The sequence below is a fragment of the Erythrolamprus reginae genome, chromosome 1 (assembly GCF_031021105.1).
Source record: "Erythrolamprus reginae isolate rEryReg1 chromosome 1, rEryReg1.hap1, whole genome shotgun sequence".
Lineage (NCBI taxonomy): Eukaryota > Metazoa > Chordata > Lepidosauria > Squamata > Dipsadidae > Erythrolamprus > Erythrolamprus reginae.
Genome location: NC_091950.1, coordinates 105,475,523 through 105,496,678, shown reverse-complemented (window position 1 = coordinate 105,496,678; position 21,156 = coordinate 105,475,523). Strand labels below are relative to the sequence as shown.

At 40.1% G+C, this 21,156-nt stretch overlaps 1 protein-coding gene and 1 long non-coding RNA gene across 12 annotated transcripts in view; one reads left to right on the top strand and one right to left on the bottom strand.

Annotated features, from left to right (window-relative positions):
* Positions 1-1,984: 1,984 nt before the first annotated feature.
* LOC139172251 (uncharacterized) lies at positions 1,985-8,662 on the bottom strand. Its single transcript, XR_011559851.1, has 3 exons — positions 7,818-8,662; positions 4,100-4,277; positions 1,985-2,439 (listed from the first exon to the last, which is right to left on the bottom strand). It is a non-coding gene; the product is annotated as an uncharacterized lncRNA (long non-coding RNA).
* Positions 8,119-21,156, top strand: part of CAPRIN1 (cell cycle associated protein 1) — a 59,115-nt gene continuing 46,077 nt past the window's right edge. For 2 of the 11 annotated variants that reach the window (XM_070761154.1, XM_070761110.1), the window contains exons 1-2: positions 8,224-8,475; positions 8,917-9,129. In XM_070761154.1, the coding sequence (XP_070617255.1) occupies positions 8,923-9,129 (207 nt within the window). In that variant the 5' untranslated portion in view covers positions 8,224-8,475; positions 8,917-8,922. Of the gene's footprint in view, positions 8,654-8,754; positions 9,130-21,156 lie in introns of those variants that run through there. The other 9 variants (XM_070761162.1, XM_070761136.1, XM_070761144.1 and 6 more) reach the window with 7 other exon arrangements.

The following is a 21,156-nucleotide window of genomic DNA, read 5'->3' as shown; positions in this document are numbered from 1 at the left end:
CCATTTAACTGTGTTTTTGTTGTATCTGCCTCATCTACTGCCTCATGACTCATTTTTGCTTCTGTCAAAGTTCTTGACATGTGGAAAAAGTATAGAATTGGTTGACAAATTGGTGTGCACCATTACGGTAGTCCTTAATTTACGACAATTGAACCCCTGATTCATGTTGCTAAGTGAGACATTTGTTAAAGGAGTCTTGTCTTATTTTACAATCTTTCTTACTGCAGTTAAGTGAATCACTGCAGTGGTTCAGTGAATCTGCGTTTCCCATTGACTTTGATTGTCAGAACTTCTCAAAAGGCGATCATATGACTCTGGGACATTGCAACCGTCATAAATATGAGTCAGTTGCCAAGCACGTTACCCTGAGGAATGCTACAATTGTCATAAATGTAAAAAATGGTCACAAGTCACTTTTTTCAGTGCCGTCGTAACTTTGAACGGTATTATCACATTTCTGTATATATGCAATGTCATAAAATGATAAAACCCTGAGAAAACTATTATCTAATTCTTATAATTTAAAGTTATACTTCTGGGAAAAAAAATAGAACAAATAATTTGCATTACAGAATCTTTTAAAAAACGGGGTCAGTTCAAATGAGGTTAACAATACAATCCAGTCATTTAAGGTAGCCAAACATAGAGGAATTAAATTATTTTTTTTCGGTGTAAAGAGAATAAAGCAACAGAAACAGGAAAGATTTCCATTATCTATTGTAACCACAGATACAGAAATATTTTCAAATAGACTTTGTCTTCAGTAAGTACCGATAGAACCGAATGGGTTAGGGATATCCTAGGGCGATGATGGCGAACCTATGGCATGGATGGTACATGAGCTGTTGCCCTAGCTCAGCTCCAATGTTCATATATGTGCCAGCCAGCTGATTTTTGGCTCACACAGAGGATCTGGAAAGGTAATTTTGGCTTCCAGAGTGCCTTTGGGGAATGGGGAGGGCATTTTACCGTCCCCCCGGCTCTAGGGAAGCATTTGGAGTCTGGGGAGGGCAAAACATGAGCCTACTGGGCCCACCAGAAGTTGGAAAACAGTCTGTTTCTGGCCTTCTAGGGCCTCCAGGGAGTAAGGGAACCTGTTTCCGCCCTCTCCAGGCATTGAATTATGGGTGTGGGCATTCATGCATGCCTGATAGCGCACGCACACACTCTTTCAGGACCCGAGGAAAAAAAGGTTCGCCATCACTGTCCTAGGAATTTTGTTGTATGGCCGTGCCAAAGCCTTGGTGATCACCAGGAATCCAAAGATGGCTGGAGTCACCTTGTGGCGAGATGTGCAAAAATAAATAAATAATAATAACTAAAGTATCCCTCATATTTCCTGCATACTTATCAAAGGTAAAAAAGAAGTAATGTCAGATTTAAAGAATATGCAAATGAAAAATATAATACTCAGCAAATTTAAGGTGAAAGTATGAAATACTTCACATGGTAAAAATGCTGCAGTCTTGAAATGTAAAAGCCTACACATGTAATCATTATTTTGTTAGCAAGCACAGTAAAGGTAAATTTACTATATCCTATATTAGGATCCTATATTAGGATTTTTTTCTGGATAAATTCAGGATTCTTTTACAACGGTCTACCATTGCCAGTGGAAAGTTTATCAAAAGATGTGAATAAAGAACACCTTTTCACTCAAAATACTCATCACTTGATATTGTCAATATTGGTAATAATCAGCCATCATGACTTATAGGCATTGTTCTTCATACACATCATCCAAGTTAGTAGCCTTCACAGGATCTTTTGGCAATGATCAAAAGCCTATTTAAACATTTAGTTTCATTGAAGGCCTTAGATTTTGAAATAAAAAACTTATTCCTTGTTATAAAGCTTCTTTACAATATACAGTATTCCTTAGTGTATTTTATTTGCATATATTTTATTTCACATTTATATTCAGGGTGACTAATGATGTTTAAAAATAAAAACAATATAAACTAATAGATGAAAAACCACCATAAAAAGATATTATTTTTTTATTTTATAAGAGTTGGAAGGGACCTTGTAGGTCATCTGGTCCAATCCCCTTCCGGACAAATGGCAGTCCAATCTCCCCTTGAGAGTGTCAAGAGTTGGAGTGCTCATAACCTCCACAGGAAAGCTGTTCCACTGGTTGATCGCTTTCACCGTCAGAAAGTTCCTCCTTATTTCCAGGTTGAATCTCTCTTTGGTCAGCTTCCATCCGTTATTCCTAGTTTGGCCTTTTGGTGCTTTGGAAAACAGCCTGATTCCCTCCTATCTGTGGCAGCCCCTCAGGTACTGGAACACTGCCATCATGTCTCCCCTGGTCCTTCTCTTTGCTAGACTAGTCCTGCCCAGTTCCTGCAACCACTCTTCGTATATTGTAGTTGAGTAGTCAATTCCTACTGCACTGAATTTATTTTTTAATTTTTCATGTGACATTTATCTGCATTTCTTTAAAATAAAGAACAAAATATTACAAAAAGAACAAATAAAAAGGAAAAAGGGGAAAGTAAACATGGTTATAAAATACAGTATATGTGCTCAATTTTTAAATCCAACATTAAACTTTGACAATGAGATAATACAGTGGAACCCCGACATAAGAGCTGCTCTACTTAAGAGCAACTCGAGATAAGAGCTGGGAGGGGAGAGGTATTTTTGTTCTACTTACAAGCCCAAATTCGAGATACAAGCGCCAAGGAGCTGTCTCCTGAAGCCAAACGCTAACTTCCGCGTTCGGCTTCAGGAGACAGCTGCGAAGCGGCGCGCGTGTTTTAAAAGGTTGCAGCCGGCCTGGGGGGCTCGGGGGGGTGCTTGCAGCTTTCTTTCTTGCTCTTTTTCTTTCTCTCTTTTACCTTCCCTTCCTCTATTTCTTCTTTTCTTTCTCCTTCCCACCTTCTTCCCTCCCTCCCTCCCTTCACTCATTCCTCTCTTACTCTCCCCTTTCATAAGTTTCCTTCCTTCCTTCCTCTGTTCCTGTCCCTTCCCTCTTTCCTTCCTTCCTTCCCACCCTCCGTCCATTCATTCACCCATTCCTCTCTTGATCGCTTAAAGCCGGTCCCTGGTGCAAAAAGGGTTGGGGACCTCTGTCCTACAGGATTGGGTGGCAGAGAAGTTGAACATATGTAAATTTAAAAGTTTAAGAAAGTTTACAAGTTAAGTGAAAGAAACTTCATTATTCATTTATATGTACATGTACATTTCTTCATTAAAAACATGTCTTTCTGCATAATTTAGACTAACTTTGTGAGTTTTTTGAGGGCTGGAACCAATTAAAATTATTTACATTAATTCCTATGGGGAAAAGTCGTTCGAGATAAGAGCTGCTCGACTTAAGAGCCCAGGTCCGGAACGAATTAAACTCGTATCTCGAGGTACCACTGTACCTTGTCTTAGAATAGTTGAAAACACATTTTAATGCTGATATTCATTTAGAATGTTAACTATCAATATTCACAGTTTAAAATGTCTTCACTCATTTTCCATCTATAATAAATCTTCTACCAATATGCAAACCATGTCATAAATGTTTTCTCCATCAAATATAGCTATCTGGGTCTTCAACAGGTAAATTTTCAATTCCATACTCTTGGTTGCATGACACAATAAGTTTCTTTTTTTACATTTATACATTATTTAACAATCTATTTGACACAGTGGTTTCATAAATTCATGGGAATTGATCCAACAGCAAATATACAATGCTTTGGAATCCTTAGTGCTCTCTGAGCTTCTCTAGCGTTTTTGCTCTCTCAGAAATCCCACTCCCTTCTAGCACTGAAGAAGTTACTATGACATAATGAAATGTCTGCAAGCAATCAACCAAGCTCAGAGAGCACCAAGGGCCCCTTAGTTCAACTCTGAGCTATATTCTCTTCTATTGATAACAAAATACTTTCTTGTGAATTCCCCGCTTTTATGATCAAGTTACTTGTTTCATTTTCAAGCATGTAAAATAATTATAATAGTATTTCATTAAAGCAGCTAAAAGAGATAAATTCTTTATCCCAATCTCCCTTCTGCCCTTCTGATAAGCAGTAGTGACATGGCAATAAAACAATAAACTAATTTATTTATTTGCATCTGTCTAAATATTTTAAGGTTAACTTACTCTTCTGGTGGTATGTGCAGCTTATAGTCTCAAAGTGTGCACAGATATATCTAGATTCAGGCCCACCCTCAATCCCTTTGCAGTTAAATAATTAGATGGCTGCTACTCTTGTGTCTTTCAGGCTGGCAGGACATGGTTTTTCTCTTTGGCCTCTCTCTTCAGTTTCCATAGAAGCTATCTGTGTCAGGATAAAATGTACTGTTTTATATCCAGTTGCATTTTTCTTTCTTATATGTGTATTATAAAAACAAACAAAACAAGACAAATCTATGCCTGCAGCAACTTGTAAATTAATTACTTTCATACTATTCCAAGCAGCTTCCATACCACAGGACTAAAACTTATCAGAATTACTATAAAGATAGACTGTTGCAAGTCTGAATATGCTTCTTTCTTCCCTCTTATCTTCATGTGAATTAGGGGGTGCCTGTTTTACACTACTTCATAAATATCAACTTTCATATGGGCTTAAACCATTTAAACCAATGAGGGAATCTTCCCTCATTGTCATGGCTATTGTCTAAATTCACTACAGTACTGCAGGATACCATGGCTGATTAAAATAATTAGAAAGCTACCAGTACAAAGAAAACTGAATGCCTATCATACAAACCCCAGCAGTTCATCCACAAAAGGTCACTGCTGTCTCTTTCCCAGAACTTTTCCTACCCAAGTCCTACCATCTTCAAGATCTTCCTTAAAACCGCAGGGTTGGAAACTGAGGGCAAGATGCCGGGTCAAGAAATCACCTTTTTAGAGAATGCATGAATCTGTTTTTGGGCAGCCAAAGAAGGCACATAATCACCTCAAAATCCACTTCATCCCTGCCTTCATTCAAAGCCAAGGAAGGATGGAGATTGAGCCTCCAGATGGCAGAATTCAAAATATCAAGAATTCTACCTATATACTTAGAACAGTAGTGGATTCCACTTACCTTTGGATAACCATTTGTCTGAAGTAGTGTAGGGAATAGGAGTGCGTGCGCACACAACACTTCTGTGTGTGTGCAGAGTGTTTTTGATGATGTTCAGGTGGATGGGCAGAGCCTCCTGCCACCACTACCGGTTCACTGAACCAGTAGCAACCCACCACTGCCTTAGAGGCAAGATGAGAAGTTTTTAAAATTAAAATGAATTCAAACTAGATATAAGGATATGATCTATTATATTCCTTTTGTGTTCTGCAAAATCTTCTATTGAGATCTATATTGCTACAATATCTGATGCTGAAAAACATACCTATACAGTAATATAGAACATGTGTTGAATTGTAGTCTTTGACTATTTGTTCTCATGAAATAAGTTGCCTCACAAGTGTACTTGGTTAAAGCCTGTCATTTTATGTTGTAATGCTTTTAAAAAGGTACTGAAATTAAATGCTACCACAAGACCTACCCTATCCCATTAATTAAATATAATATAAAAATAATCTAGTGTGAAGCTTGCGCTTTGGAGAATGCCTTATATCAGTGATGGCAAACCTTCTTTTCCTCGGGTCACAAAAGAGCGTGCGTGCATGCTATTGTGCATGCATGAGTGCCCGCACCCATAATTCAATGTCTGGGGAGGGTGAAAACAGCTTCCCCCACTACCCGGAGGCCCTCTGGAGGACTGGAAACATCCTGTTTCCCAACTTCTGGTGGGCCCAGTAGGCTGTGTTTTGCCCTTCCTGGCTCCAAAGTCTTCCCGGGAGCCAGGGGAAGGTAAAAATGCCCTCCCCCATCCCCCCCCGGAGGCTCCCTGGAAGCCAAAAACGCCCTCCCAGAGCCTCTGTGGGAGCCAAAAATCAGCCGGTTGGAACACACATGCATGTTGGAGTTGAGCTAGGGAAACAACTTGTGTGCCAACAGATATGGCTCCGCATACCACCTCTGGCACCAATGCCATAGGTTCGCCATTACTGCCTTAAATCTTGGAAATTAACATATTTTTCAGAGTATAAGACGCACTGGAGTTATAACTTAGTTTTGGAGGAGGAAAATGGGGGGGGGATCTGCTTAACAGGTATTCATCTGGCTAGCATCCTTAGGCAACACATTATTTTATCCCCTGGTTAGGACTCTAAAAAAACTTTATTCGGAGAGAATGAAAGAGTTTGCAAGCCGATAAGAGCTGAGAACATTGTTAGTACCTGGTTAGGGCTGGGGGGGGGGAGCTACATTCAGAGTATAAGACACACCCAAATTATCAGCCTCTTTCAGGGAGGTAAAAGGTGCCTCTTATACTCTGAAAAATATGTTAAGTCTCAAAGAAGTTTGTTTAGGGACCAATTGTAAGCAAGTATGTTGCTTATGAGTGAGGTCTCTATTTGCTACTATTGATTAAATTTTATTCCCATCATCTAAACAGTCCTCCTTGCCTTATTTTCAACTTCAGTAAAAACCATTGGAAAGATGCAGGTCATATAACTTTGTTAAAAGTTATTACACATAATATCCTTTTATCCTTGCAACCACCTCAGATTTGAAGTAATAAATTTTGGAAGACACTTGCTACTATGGTTTCAACACTGAATTCATTTTAAAGCTGATGCACTCCTGCAAAATAAAGCACTTTATTCAGTTTTTCCACTAATGTAACAAAATTGTTTATTGTTTCCCAAACCTATCATTTTATGGGGTGGATGTATTCAGTTACCATGGTGATGACTGCACCATTGGGAGCCCTGAAAGAACAGGTTAAGGATAAATTGTGATACAGAAAATGTATGTATGTGGTTGCTAGGACTTTGAAATGATTATGCTGGCACATAATCATCTTCGCTGACATAGGAATAAATAAAAATAAAACGGATTACCCCAAGCTCATCATTTTGAACCATACTTTCTTATAATAATTAACATTTTAGATTTCATCATTCTTTTCTGAAATAAGCATACCTATGGCCAAAATTATGTTACTCTTAATTGCTTTTGTGACTTTATTATAAAGTGCTCAGAATGTTCAAACAGAAAAACACTTCTTAGGATTTATATACCGCTTCATGGGTATTAAATCTTTATGGCTGATGGTGCTAAAGCAATATGGAAGTTAGTATTTTTTAATAATAATAATAATAATAATAATAATAATAATAATAATGACAACAACAACAACAACAATAATAATAGTTGGAAGGGACCTTGTAGGTCTTCTACTCCAACCCTCTACTTAGGCAGGAAACCCTACACTTCAGACAAATGGTTATCCAACATCATCTTAAAAACTTCCACTGTTGGAGCATTCACAACTTCTGGGGGTAAGCTGTTTCACAGATTAATTGTCAGAATATTTCTCCTTATTTCTAAGTTGCTTCCCTCCTTTAGTTTCCACGCATTACTTCTTGTTCTACCCTCAGGTGCTTTGGAGAACAGTTTGATTCCCTCTTTTTTTGTGGCAAGCCCTGAGACATTGGAACACTGCTATCATGTCTCCCCTGGTCCTTCATTTAATTAAACTAGACATACCCAGTTCCTGCAAAAAAATTCGCCAAACCATTTAATTACTACTAAAATCAACGCCAAAGCAATAAGCTTGGCTGACTAAAATCAGATATACTGTATATATTTTGCCTCACACCCTTCTACAAGAACCACATAAAGTTTTGTTAGGTTTTTAAAGCCTCGGAATTACTATGAAGGAAAAAAATTGCCCCGACCTCGACCTTTCCTGCTCCTCCAACACTGCCAAAAGTTACCAATTAACTTATCGGGAAAGCAGGATCGTTCTGCTCTACGAACCTTAAGAGATTTGATATTAAGCTTTCCCAAATCCAAGGAAAGGAGCTCCCTTAGCTCTTTATTATCAGGCCAGCTCACCACCCACCCTTTCCACCACAAGCGGGGTCACGGGCTCCCCCGCCAATATAGCAGCTTTCGGCTTGGCCCAGCACAGTCCCGCCTCCCGGAATCTCGGACGCCGCCTCAGTCGCTCCTCTTTACCACGGTCGCCGAAGGTCTAGGTGGCCTCGGCGCCTGAAAAACTCCGTGCCCGAAGATTGAGGCTCTCAATAAAGGCACGCTTATGAAGCTCGCACGAGGTTACTTCGACGAAGCGATTCCGGCATTCGCCACCGCCAGCTCTGTGAAATGAGGACCCCTACGCCGCTCGCGCCCTGCCGGTCCCGCGCGCGCGCCCTCGCGGCCTTCTCTTGGTCTTTTCCTTTCCCCCCCATAACTCGGTGCGGAGGCAGCGGTGTAAGTGTCCGGACTCGCGCGGACAGAGGCCGCCGTTCCTCCCCTGCGATAGAGCCCACCGAGTCTTTTCCTGGTGCCTTTCCCATCTACCATTTCTTCATACACGCACGCGGGCGCGCGCATCTCTCACGGTGAGAGGGTGGGGAGAGAAGAGAAGTAAAAGAAGAGCGGTTCTGGGAAGACCGTTGATCGTCGCGGCGGCGTGTGTATATGGGGGGGGGAGCGGGCGGGCGGGCTGGCTGGAGGGGAAGGAATGTGGAAGCGTGGGATGTCCGCGCGTTGCCCATCACGTGGGGTTACCGAGCACGCGCCCGCGGTGGGTTGCGGTCGGACCTTTAAGGATCAGATTGCTTTTAGGATCGTTGGGCGCGCGCTGACAGGTGCGGTCCGGGTCGGAACTGGTCGCGCGCGCGCCGCGAGAGAGGATGCAGGCGGGCGGGGGGGTGGGGAAGGGGTGGGGGCGGGACGACGGACGTGAGATAAAGGAGGTATTGGAAGGCTGAGAGGCGTTCCGGCGGGACGCGTTTTCCGTCTGTCCCCTCTGCCGTCCCGTCGGCTCGGCTTCCTTCCCCCCCCCTTCTCTCTCGCTTCCTCCCTCCCTCCCTCCCTATCCCGTAACGGGTTGTTCTTCTCTCCCTTTCAGTAAGCTATGCCCTCGGCCACCAGCAGCGCGATGGCGAGTAGCGGCAGTAAAGCGGGCAACGAGGCAACGGCGGCGGCGGCGGCGGCGGCGGCGGCGGCGGCTTCTTCTCAGGCAGCGGTTTCGGGTGGCAGTACGAGTTCGGTGCAGACGGAGGCCATGAAGCAGATTTTGGGTGTCATCGATAAGAAGCTGCGCAATTTGGAGAAGAAAAAGGTACGGAGGCTGGGTCTTTCTTTCTCCCCCCCCCCTCCAATATCCTCCCTCTCCCGGGAGTTGTGTGAGGGTGGGAATTAACGTTGGTTGGGAGCGAGCGGCGGTAACTGAGGTGATTCTGAAAAGACTTTCCCTTTCCTGGCGCTTCCCCGCCTGCCTCTTTTGTTTCTAGTTCCGAGGGGCGGAAAGGCGGCTTTTCCCTTCAGGGCTAAACGCGTCCCTCTTGGCCGCCTTTCTTTCCCGTCACCTTCCTTCGCCGATATTCCAAACCCGCTCGCCGGAGACTTGAACTCTCGCCCTCCCCGTTTTTCTTCTTATTGGTACTCACTTTCCCTCTCCTCCCTTCCTCCCCCCCCCCCCACTTGCACATGGAGCCGGCCCGGACCCAACATGGCGGCGGCGAGAGGCAAGCCAGGCTTCCCGGGGAGGAGAGTGTCATTGTGTTCAAAGGCTGCTGCACAAAGGCCCGGCTGTTTGTTTGCCCGCCCGCCCGAATCGCTCAGCCCTCGCTGTCCCTGTGGGTGCACGCGCGCGCCTCGTCCTTTCTCCCCCATTTTAGTTGGTCCTCGCCGTGTGGAGACGCGGACGCGGGGTGAAAAGGGGATCGCTCTCTCGATCTCTCTCGGGCCCCGGAAAGATGCGGGCGGGGTGGGGGGGGGGGAGAGAAAGGAAATGTTGAAACTTTCGGGTCGTTTTATTTAAAGGTGTTTTTTTTTAAAGTTTAGTTTAGCTTTTAGTTCAGTTATCCCCGAAATGCTGCCTCAAGACATAGTGAAAAAAAAGAACCGAGCCGAGACCTCAAAAGAAAACAGCGTTATTTATGTGTTGCCTTCGAAACGTTTAGATTTAGTGGTGGGACGTGCCCCTTTTGTCAACATGAAGGCCCTACTTTCTAAGGAGGAGCAGCTTAGACCATGAGACTTGCTCTCCAGTCAGTATTTTTTTTTGGAGCAAACTTTAGGACAGCTCATGCTGGCTTTTAGGAACCTTTGGTTAAAATTTGATAAGGACTGCACTTACAAGAACTGGTAATAGTGAAAAGGAGCTCCACTCTCATTGAATATTCCAACCTGCTGGTCCTGATGTGATATGCTAACATTGATCATGCCCTCCCCAGCAGTGGGCTACGAGACGGAACGCTAAATTGCGCTTGCCGCCGCAGCTCAAGTTCTTGCAGAGCCAGCGCGATTTTGCTGCTGCACCTGTGGAGGCAGCAGAATCAGGCATAGAGCCGCAGGTGCGCCCGTGTTTCGATGAAGGTTTTTTGCTTCTGCGCATGCCAAAACACGGGCGCGCCTGTGGCTCCGTGCACGATTTTCCCGCCTCCACAGTACAGCAGCAAAATCGTGTTGGCCCCGCAAGAACTTATGAGCTGCGGCGGCGAGCGCAATTTAGCGTTCCGGCTCATAGTCCACCGCTACTCCCCCTCCCATTGCTATGGAAGAGGATGGGAGTAAAGTCAATAATACCTAAAGAAAAGGAAATCCTCTGGAGTCTCTTTTTGTCTTTATGCCAAAGAATAAAGACAAAACGATTTTTTTAAAAAAAAATTTGTCTTTATTCTAAAGAATACAGGAGCAGTGGTATGGACAATTGTGAGAAGAGGGGAAGGAACAAAATTCATCCTCAGTTTCTGCTGCTTGAAATACTCTGAGTGGAACTCTGTTCACCACATGCTCCTACCACTAGATAGAAAAACTACCCTCTGTGCAAATGTGCATTAAACTGTTAGTAAGCAACCACAATCAAAAGAACTGTACAACTAGTTTAAATATCTTGCCAGGTGTTTCTAAAATGATAGGAAATGTGAAAAGATAACTGATGGAAGAGAAGCAGCAGGACTCTTAGTAGATTGCTGTTATGGGGAATGCAATGAATGACTTTAAACATTGAAAATCTTTTATTATGTAGTAAATACTTGTTTGAGCAAGGCTTGCTTTCATTTAAGTCTGTGTGGGAAAACATTAAATAACCATTAGATTTTTATATTAAATTTTGCCTGTACGCCCAGTAAATAAGTGAAAATGTTTAATTCACTGATTTAATATCCTTTTCTGAGTTAGTGAAAAAGGTATCCATATGTTAGGAAGTTATTTAAACTCATTTAATGCAAGTCCTCAATTTTCTAAAACTCACTTTTCTAATCTTTGCACCAATTTTGCCTTTTTGAAAAGATCATCATAACTTTGGGACTGTTTTATCCTGTTTTTACAGTAAGATTAGAGTTTAGTACACTATGGAGTGTATTTTAATCTCAATTTATCAGGACTGTATTGCACAGGGCTTTGAATTCATTTCAATAAAAATTGCTTTATAGTGCAAATATGGCCCATATTAGTGAGGCATTCAACCAGATGGTTTTCCTTAAATCATACAACTACTTTAATTAATTGCACCCAATGTTGCTTTTATGCTGAGGTGTCCTTTCCAGAATCAAGGCCAAAGCTTTAGAAAATCCTAAATTGTTCTCTTATTTGATTTAAGACATTTGATTTGTGAATTAGCATTTGTAAAGGAAATTTTGTTGCAATACGTATATAAATTATATAATGATAACTATTAGGGTATTAAATTTTTAGATTGCAACATTCTGATTGATACCATGTTTACTTAAGTAATTTATAAAAATACTGATTTTGAAATTGAGATATCTCTGCTCTTTTTATGCCTAATACTGAATGAAAATTTTTAAGCATTCCAAGAAAGATTCCAACTACAAAAGCACAGGTTTGAATGTAATGTTAAATCATACTAAGATAAGCAAGGCATCTAATCTGTGCGGTGATCCAGATTTTGCTTCTATTTTTGAGTATTCACAATTTATTGGGTCATTTGAACCAAGGCAGATTTCAAAATCAAAGTTGTGGTAATAAAAATAAGCAAAGTTCAAACTGTATTTTATAATTCATGTAGGTTCTCATAACAATAGTAGCAAAGTAGGAATTTGCAGTCTGCAAATGATTTTATTTGAGGAAGGGTATCTACCAAGAGCATGGCAACCCAGTTGTTCTTACAGTGCTAAGGTAAAATTATGTAGGCCATAAGTTGGTGAACTTATGGCACAGGTGCTACAGGTGGCACGCAGAGCCATATCTGAAGGCTTGTGAGGCGTTTCTGTATGTCAGCTCCAGCACGCATATGCACGCTGTTCAGCTGATTTTCGGCCTTCTTTTTGGTTGTTTTCACTCCTCATGCATGGGGGGCAGTGCAGGGGGTTGTGTGCATGTGCGGGGGGCATTGTATTATGGGTGTGGGCATGCACGCACACACTATCACGTGTGTACGCATACCCTTTTGGTACCTAAAGGGTATGCGGATCTAATATTACTAATCCAGAAGACCTTGAATATCCTTCTCTAGTGTTTAAAAATGCTGGAATGTCATCCAGGTGAGGGATTTTGCAAATTATATTACCAGGTTAATGAAGCCTTAGCTAAAGTGTGTCAGATTGCCTATATTCAGCTTAAACTGTGGCTCACTTATGTTTGGACAGAACCAAAGGGATCTGATATTGCTATATATAGTTACAATATTGGAATGTTTAATCTCCACAATATTCAAGAATATCCTATCACTATATACAGTATGATGTAGTGATAAAATACGAAATGATGCCTTAAATGATTTTTACAAATTTTAAATGATAAGACCATCTGACTGCATTCATAATGTCATTAAATAGATTGCATTAGCTTTGATCTGGAAATGCCAATAATGAAACTGAACAAAAGATAAATTTGTTCTATTATTTTCTGTTCAATAACTTCCTCAAATTAAACTTATCAGTAATGCAGCAGAATTTATGTCTAGATGGGCAAGGAATTTTGGTCATACTATAGAATTGGATAAATTGCAACAGCTTCGGAAATTATAAAATGACAATGGTAACAGCATATTAAAAATTTGTATAAAATGGTTTATAGATGGCACATGTCACCAGAAATGATGGCTAAATGTTTAAAGAAAAATTTATTAAACGTTGGAAATGTCAGCAAGTACAGTATTGTGTTCCTTTTTCATATGTGGTGGACATGTGCTGAAGCAAAAGTATGTTGCAGTTCAATTTAAATATGGATAGAAAAAATATTGAAGCAAAGTATAGAATTGAAACCAGATATATTCTTATTAGGTATTTTAACAGAGAAATTTAATAAAGAAGATACATATTTAATTGTTTATTTATTTGACTTCTATGCCGCCCAATCCCGAAGGATTCTTGGCTGCTTACAAACAATATAAAAAAGTACAGTTAACAATAAAAAGAAGTCAAGTACAAAGTAAAACAACCCCAGTTAAAACCCACAATTCAGTAATTCAATCAAAACATACATATCATTCAATACGATTTGGCCATGAAAGATGTACAATTCATGGCCCCCAGGCCTGACGGCAAAAGCAGGTCTTCGTAGCCTTTTGGAAGGCCAGCAGGGTGAGAGCAGTACGGACATCGGGGGGCAGTTGGTTCCATAGAGTCGGGTGGCCACAGAGAAGGCCATCCCCGTGGCCCTGCCAACCTGCATTGCATAGTCGACGGGACTGGGAGAAGGCCAACCCTGTGCGATCTTATTGGTCTCTGGGAGATATACATCAGGAGACGGTCCCATAAATAGTCTGGCCTAAGGCATGTAGGGCTTTATAGATAATAACCAGCATCTTGAATTGTGACTGAATTGTGACTGGAAACCAATCGGTAGCCGGTGCAGCTTGTGGGGCATAGATGTTATATGAGTGTACCATGACAGTTTGTGCAGCAGCATTCTGGACTATTTGCAGTCTCCGAACACTCTTCAAGGGTAGCCCCATGTAGAGTGCGTTGCAGTATTCAAGATGGGAGGTGATAAGGGCCTGAGTGACTTCATAAAGTCTGATCCAGAAAGGGCTGGAACTTGTATACCAGGGTGAACCTGGGCAAAGGGTCCCCCTGGCCACAGCTGAGAGATGGTGATCAAGGCTCAGCTGTGGGTAGTAGTAGTAGTAGTAGTAGTAGTAGTAGTAGTAGTAATAATAATAATTTATTCAATTTGTATGCTGTCCCTCTCCGAAGACTCGAAGATCCAGGAGGACACCCAAGTTGTGGACCTTATCTGAGGGTATCAAATGGTCCTTAGGAGGAAATGCCTACAGCAACTTGGTCTTCTCTGGATTGAGCTTGAGCCTGTTGGCTCCCAATTGTTCATATATATATATACAGCATTTGTGCAAAAATGGAAAACAACAAAAGCCCACTTTGAAAGGGAGGTAATTAAAAAAATATTGTGGAAATGAATAATTGACAATGAAAATTAAAGATAAAGAAGAGACTAAATACTATAATGTATGGGGGAAATTTTATAATTGGTTAGAAAATGAATATGTATAGAAGAGAAATAACATTGATTAAATTGAAGGAAAATAGAAAGATGAATGTAGTAGATCCAGGTGACAAATTGGATAGTTGAGGCAGCATTGAGATAGTAGTTAATATCTAGTAAAATATAACATATATGCATAGATATGGATACTGAAAAAAGTAAGTTTAAGAGATACACCAATAATTAAATGGATTTAGTGTATAAGTTACCTGTCTGTTAACTATAAGATGGATTGTGACTCAGGGAAGGGACAAGAGGGAGGAAAGGAAGTAGAGAAGGAAGGAAAGAAAGAAAGAAAGAAAGGGAGAAGAGGGAAGTAGGGAAGTGGGAGAGAAGGAGAAAAAGTTAGAGGGAAGAGAGGGAGATGCAGGGGAGTCATATGTTATAAAGGGGAAAACAGGCGGGTAATATAAGTACAAAAGGTGCAAATCAGGATATTGCTTTATGTTTTATTAAATAGAAATGTATAACTGTATATTTTGTTATGAATTAAGGTATATGTATGAAGAAAAATAATAAAAAAAATAATCAAGAATATCCTATCTCAGCATTCAATATGATGTAGTGATAAAATACAGTGAGTGCTGAAATGATACCTAAAATGATTTTTACAAATTTTAAATGGTAAGACCATCTGACTGCATTTATAATGTCATTAAATAGATTGCATTAGCTTTGATCTGGAAATGCCAATGACGAAACTGAACAAAAGATAGATTTGTTCTATTACTTTCTGTTCAATAACTTCCTCAAATTAAACTTATCAGTAATGCAGCAGAATTTATATAAAGATATCTGTTGAAAAACATTAGGAATACATTTCTGCTCGCATATTGAGATCTCTGGATAGGGTATATCCAGTATATACAGTATGTGTGTTTAGAGATAATCTTGCATCAGATTTTAAAAAATGAATATTTGATCCCACAGTAAAGTGTCCTTATAAAAGCTAGTTTAGGTTTTACTTAAAACTACTTCTGGTTTTTAAAAAGCAAAATATTACGTTCACCCAATGGAAGGAAGGCTTATATATACCAAATCACTGGTCACAACGTTTATCTGTCTGTATAGAATTATGCTTAGGAAGCATTGTATTATCCTATGCAGTAATAAACTGCTATCCCTGGTTGAGATTTGGTGTATTTAAGCCTTCTTTTCATTAGAAGTATTTAAAAAAAACCAGGAAATAATAAAATTATAATATTCAATGTTTTCTTGAAAATGAGAAGATAAATTGCAAATCCTGGATAAGATAATTTTGTACATAATTTTCTTGTGTAATCAAATTAATGTGTAAAATTAATATTGCATCATATACTTAAAGCTAAAAGTTATTTTTTTTATTGTTATGTGAGTATATACACTGTAGCCAGGTTTACTCTGATAACTTCAGTATTATCATGCAGAAATTAGTTAAATTCTTTATAAGGGATTTCTATCTTTAAAAGGTCGTTTCTGCACATTAGTCTATTTGAGAGTTGATGTCTGATTGAGCAGCATATAAATGCAATAAATAAATAAATAAACAAACAAATAAATAAATTTGGGACTGAGTTGCCATGAACCAAAATATATTAGTGATACTACTGCAGATAGCTGTTGTTTGTGGTTCCTATTTTGTGAATATAAGATGACGTGCACAAACTCTATGTTATAAAGTAATATAATTTAAATATCTCCATGGAGTTGGTACATCTTTATTTCTAAATTTCTGGAAAAATATGGCATTCATTCCACATTAAAACAATATAGAGAAATAATTTAATTTATTTTGCAAGAGGTTTTCTGGACAGATGGAAGTTGACAATTTTGTAGGCATGCCTGAATTACGCTGTGCCTAATAGTTTCCTAGAACTATGAAAACATTGTACTGTGGTATAAAATTGACAATAGAAGGCACCGTTTTACGGTGGTTCTCCTCCTACCTCTCTGGCCAATCGCAGTCAGTGTTAGTGAAAGGACAGAGGTTGACCCCTAGGCCCCTCCTTTTGTGGGGTACATCAGGGGTCGGTCCTCTCCTATTCAAACCACTGGGTGAGATCATCCAATCACACGCGATGAGTTACCAACAATACACTGATGATACTCAGCTGTTTATCTCCACTCCATGTCAGTTCAGTGAAGCGGCGGAAGTGATGTGCTGGTGTTTTGAAGCCATAAGGGTCTGGATGGAGGTTACCAGGTTAAAACTCAACCCTGACAAGACTGATTGGCTCTGGGTCCTTCCTCCTAAAGATGATTCCATCATCCACCTTGGTCCTGGGAAGAGAAGAAATTCCCCCCCTTGTTTAGGGTTCGCAGCTTGGGTGTCCTACTAGATCGAAAGCTAGGTTAGAACAACATTTCTCAGCTGTGGCTAGTGGGACTTTTGCGCAAGGTTGTCTAGTTTACCAGTTGCGGCCCTGCTTTGTCCAGGAGGTGCTCCGCATAGTCACTCACGTCCTCATCACTTCTCGTCTTGACTATTGCAATTCACTCTACATAGGGCTAACCTTGAAGAGCATTCAGAGATTTCAGCTAGTGCAAAATTCCCCGGTGCATGCAATTAGGGGTGTATTAAGGTACGCCTGTATATTCCACCTTTACGCGAGCTGCATTGGTTGCCAGTCGGTCTCCAAACGCAATTTAAGGTGTTGGTTATTACTTTTAAAGCCCTAAACGTCTCAGGGCCAGACTATTTAGCCGCCCCGAGTCTACGGAGAGGGGCGGCATACAAATCTAATAAATAATAATTTACGGGACCGCCTCCTCCCTCATACCCTGCTGCGGCCAGTAAGAGTCCACAGAGTCGGCCTTCTCCAGGTCCCATCCACCAAACAATGTCGGTAGGCGAGACCTTGGGGAAGAGCCTTCTCTGTGGCGGCTCTGACCCGATGGAATCAACTACCCCCAGAGATTTGCATTTTCTCCTCCCTACCTGTCTTCCGGAAAGCTGTGAAAACCTGTCTTTTCCGGCAGGTCTGGAATTAAGATTGAATGTTAGTACATATGGGTTTTTTTTAGTAGTTTTTGTATTGTAGATTTTACTGATGTTTTTATTGCTCTTTTATCTGTATTATATTTATAACTGTTGTTAGCCTCTCAGAGTCCATTTCGGAGTGAGTAGCATATAAATGCTATAGGTAGGTAGGAGATAGATAGATAGATAGATAGATAGATAGATAGATAGATATAAATACTATAGGAAACAAATGATGCATACTGACACAGACTAAAGGCTTTTCTAAATACTTTGAATGTAGCAAAGTATTGAACTTCTTAAGCAATTTTTTGTGCTCTAGGAATAACAATCCCTCCCCGTTCCCTCTTGCAACTCAACAATTGGCAAGACATACAAGAAAGCTCTTTAAAATCAGATAAATTCACTGGAAACAGCTAGTCATTGCACTTCCTGATATTTAGCAATTTAGAGTTTTAAAGGTCATAATATAAACTTTGAATTATGCCCCCAAACTAGCTAAGAAATACAGCTTTTTTTTAGGAAATAATTTTAAACTTTGTAATGCTGCAGTTCTCTAAAATAATAAATATATGTATCCAATGCCCCAATAAAATGAAATATTATATTTAGATTAATGTTTTGTCATTGTTGGGTGATTTTGACACATAACTCAATCCATAGTTTAGTCCTTGTGATTCTGAATTTCTCACCATCCACTGGGAGTATTATGTCCCACACTTGAAGAATCCTTGTTCTACAGCGTTACAAAGTTTGGAACATCTACAGTGGTGAAAGGATGTGAATCTTCTGTAACTATTTGAAACCTTGCAGTGTTGTCACTTGCAGTATAAGATCGCAGCTTCATTTAAGTCCTATTAAAGAGAAATTATGGTTAAACAAATACTGTAGTATAATCCTTTTTGAACATGTTAAGTCAATGTTCAACATCTGGTGCGGTATAGGTATAGATATAGATATTTCCCTACTAAAAATTCTGTTGTCCATAGCATAATTTTGTAGAAGTAAATCATGTCTCAATCAAAAGACATTTCTACAGACCTTATAAAGAATTGTTGATGCATGTGAGGTTGGGCAGGATTGTCTGACAATGTACAAACATTCTTCCCAGTAATGTCCAAATTTTCCAAATAATAAAGCATATGATTCTCCAATAGAGAGCATGACAAGAGTGATCTGTGGATTGTTTGTGGTCTCCTTGTATTCTCTACTGGAGAACTATATCCCTTATTATTTGGAAAATTTCGAACAAGAATAGCATACTTGGAAAGATATCAAAAATAAAATCTTTGTGCTCAGTAAAGTTCTTTGCTGCCCATCTCAGCTTCACCAAGGACCCCTTGGATGATTTGGTAGACTATTGGACAAAACTTGATCTTTCTGCAGTTAAAAGGAAACTATTCATACCATTGAAAGAAAGAAACGAGTTCCATTATGAAACATGGCAGTACGGAATACCATGACTGGATAGCTTGCAGTCATTAAAGCAATAATGGATTCTGGATTCTACAAAATTCTACAGAAAAAAGTCTTGTCTATGAGCTTAAACAACATGCATTATTCAACATGAAAACAGCTCTAAGGACCCAAGTAAATTTACAACATAATTTGCTAGAGTAAAACAAGTATTTTGGAATCCTTAAGTCAAAGCCATGACCCAGATGAAATATGCCATAATCTGAAGTGAGCATTTATAACAAGGTTATGTGATCAAAGGCTTGTTTTTCAGTAGTAGTGCTAACTAATGATCTAGATGACATTCTCACTCCTAAACTTCAGAAAACTTATCAAAATCAAATTCAGAAGGATATTTGGAGACCCAGTCTTTGAAAACTATTAGTTTTAATAGCAATGTTAGCTTTGTAGTTAAAAATTTTCTGTCTCTGTTTTTTGTTTTCTGATTTTAATTATATACAATAATGAGTTCTTACGGTGTGAAAGTATAAGGTAGAACAAATGAATAAAACACCTATTTTTAGTTGGAGTCATCCATTACAATCTATTAAACAAGGCTTGGGAAATATATTTCTTCTAATAAATCTTAAGAAACAATTACTTCAAGAGGCATACAAAAATTTTCAAAATTTGAAATGTTTGAGTACTCAAAATACTCTCATATGACTATTTTCAATTTAAAATAACCTGTTCTTAATAGCATTCCAACTTTACTGGTTCTCTGATTTTTAATGATACAAAACAACATGGGAATATTGTCAGGTTAGATTGTTTCACACATTTCCAGTAATAATCTTACTATATATGAATACAAAATTCCAAGCCACTTAGAATTTTTCATCTAGATATTAGTATTTGATATTTTTTATTGGGGAATTCCTATGTTTTGGAGGTGCATGTGATGGTGCAAATTTTGATGGCTTTTAACTTTCTAAAATTAAGTTTTATGAAAAAATAATTGTTACATTTATCTAAATGCATACAATTATAGAAATTAAAAAGCATAGAAATTATGGAAAATAATTTTTGTAATAATTACTGATGACAGAATATTCATTTATTTTATCCAGTAACTGACCAGAATATTCATATATTCTATCCAGTAACTGATCTTTCTCAATCCAATTCACCTTACAGGATTGTTGTGGGGAAAATAGGAGGAGGAAGGTGTGTTGGGTATGTTTTCCTGATATATTTCGGTTATTTGTATAAACAATAAAGGCAGGGGAAAAATAAAAGGTTTGTTGTAGCTTTAAAATATTCTACGATTATAGCATTATTGAAGTAGTAATTAACAATAAAATATAGACTAATATTCAGGTAGTACAGTACTTGATTTATAACTGTAATGTAGCCTGCCCATGATTGACATAATTCTTGATGGTCATAAAACATGGTGGTTCTGTAACTGACCCAATTTTATGATGATCTTTCAAATACAGTGATCCCTCGATTTTCGCGATCTCGATCTTCGCGAAACGCTATATCGCGATTTTTCCCACCCGATGACATCACTCTCTTCCTTTCTCATCTTTCTTTCTCTCTTTCTCTATCTTGCTTCTTCCTCTCTCACACTCTCTTCCTCCCTCTCTCATCTCTTTCTTTCCTTCTCTCTCTTTCTCTATCTCTCCCCCTCTTGCTCGCGAGCGGCGGGCGGGCAGCAGCGAGGAGCCGAAGATCGGGGTTTCCCCTTTGCGTGGGCGGCGGGGAAGACCCAGGGAAGGTTTCTTCGGCCGCCCAGCAGCTGATCTGCTCGGCAGCGCAGCAGCAGCGAGGAGCCGAAGATCGGGGTTTCCCCTTTGTGTGGGCGGCGGGGAAACCCCAATCTTCGGCTCCTCGCTGCTGCCGCGCTGCCGAGCAGATCAGCTGCTGGGCGGCCGAAGAAACCTTCCCTGGGTCTTCCCCGCCGCCCACGCAAAGGGGAAACCCCGATCTTCGGCTCCTCGCTGCCGCCGCGCTGCCGAACAGATCAGCTGCTGGGCGGCCGAAGAAACCTTCCCTGGGTCTTCCCCGCCACCCACGCAAACTCCACCATCTGCGCATGCGCGGCCATGGAAAAAGGGTGCGCATGCGCAGATGGTGTTTTTACTTCCGCACCAATATATCGCGAAAAATCGAGTATCGCGAGGGGTCTTGGAACGTAACCCTCGCGATACTCGAGGGATCACTGTAGTTGTTAAGCGAATATCTGTTCATTTAGCAGATCAATGGTTTGCAAAATCAAATAAATCTGATTTTGCTGTAAATCGGAAGTAATTGATG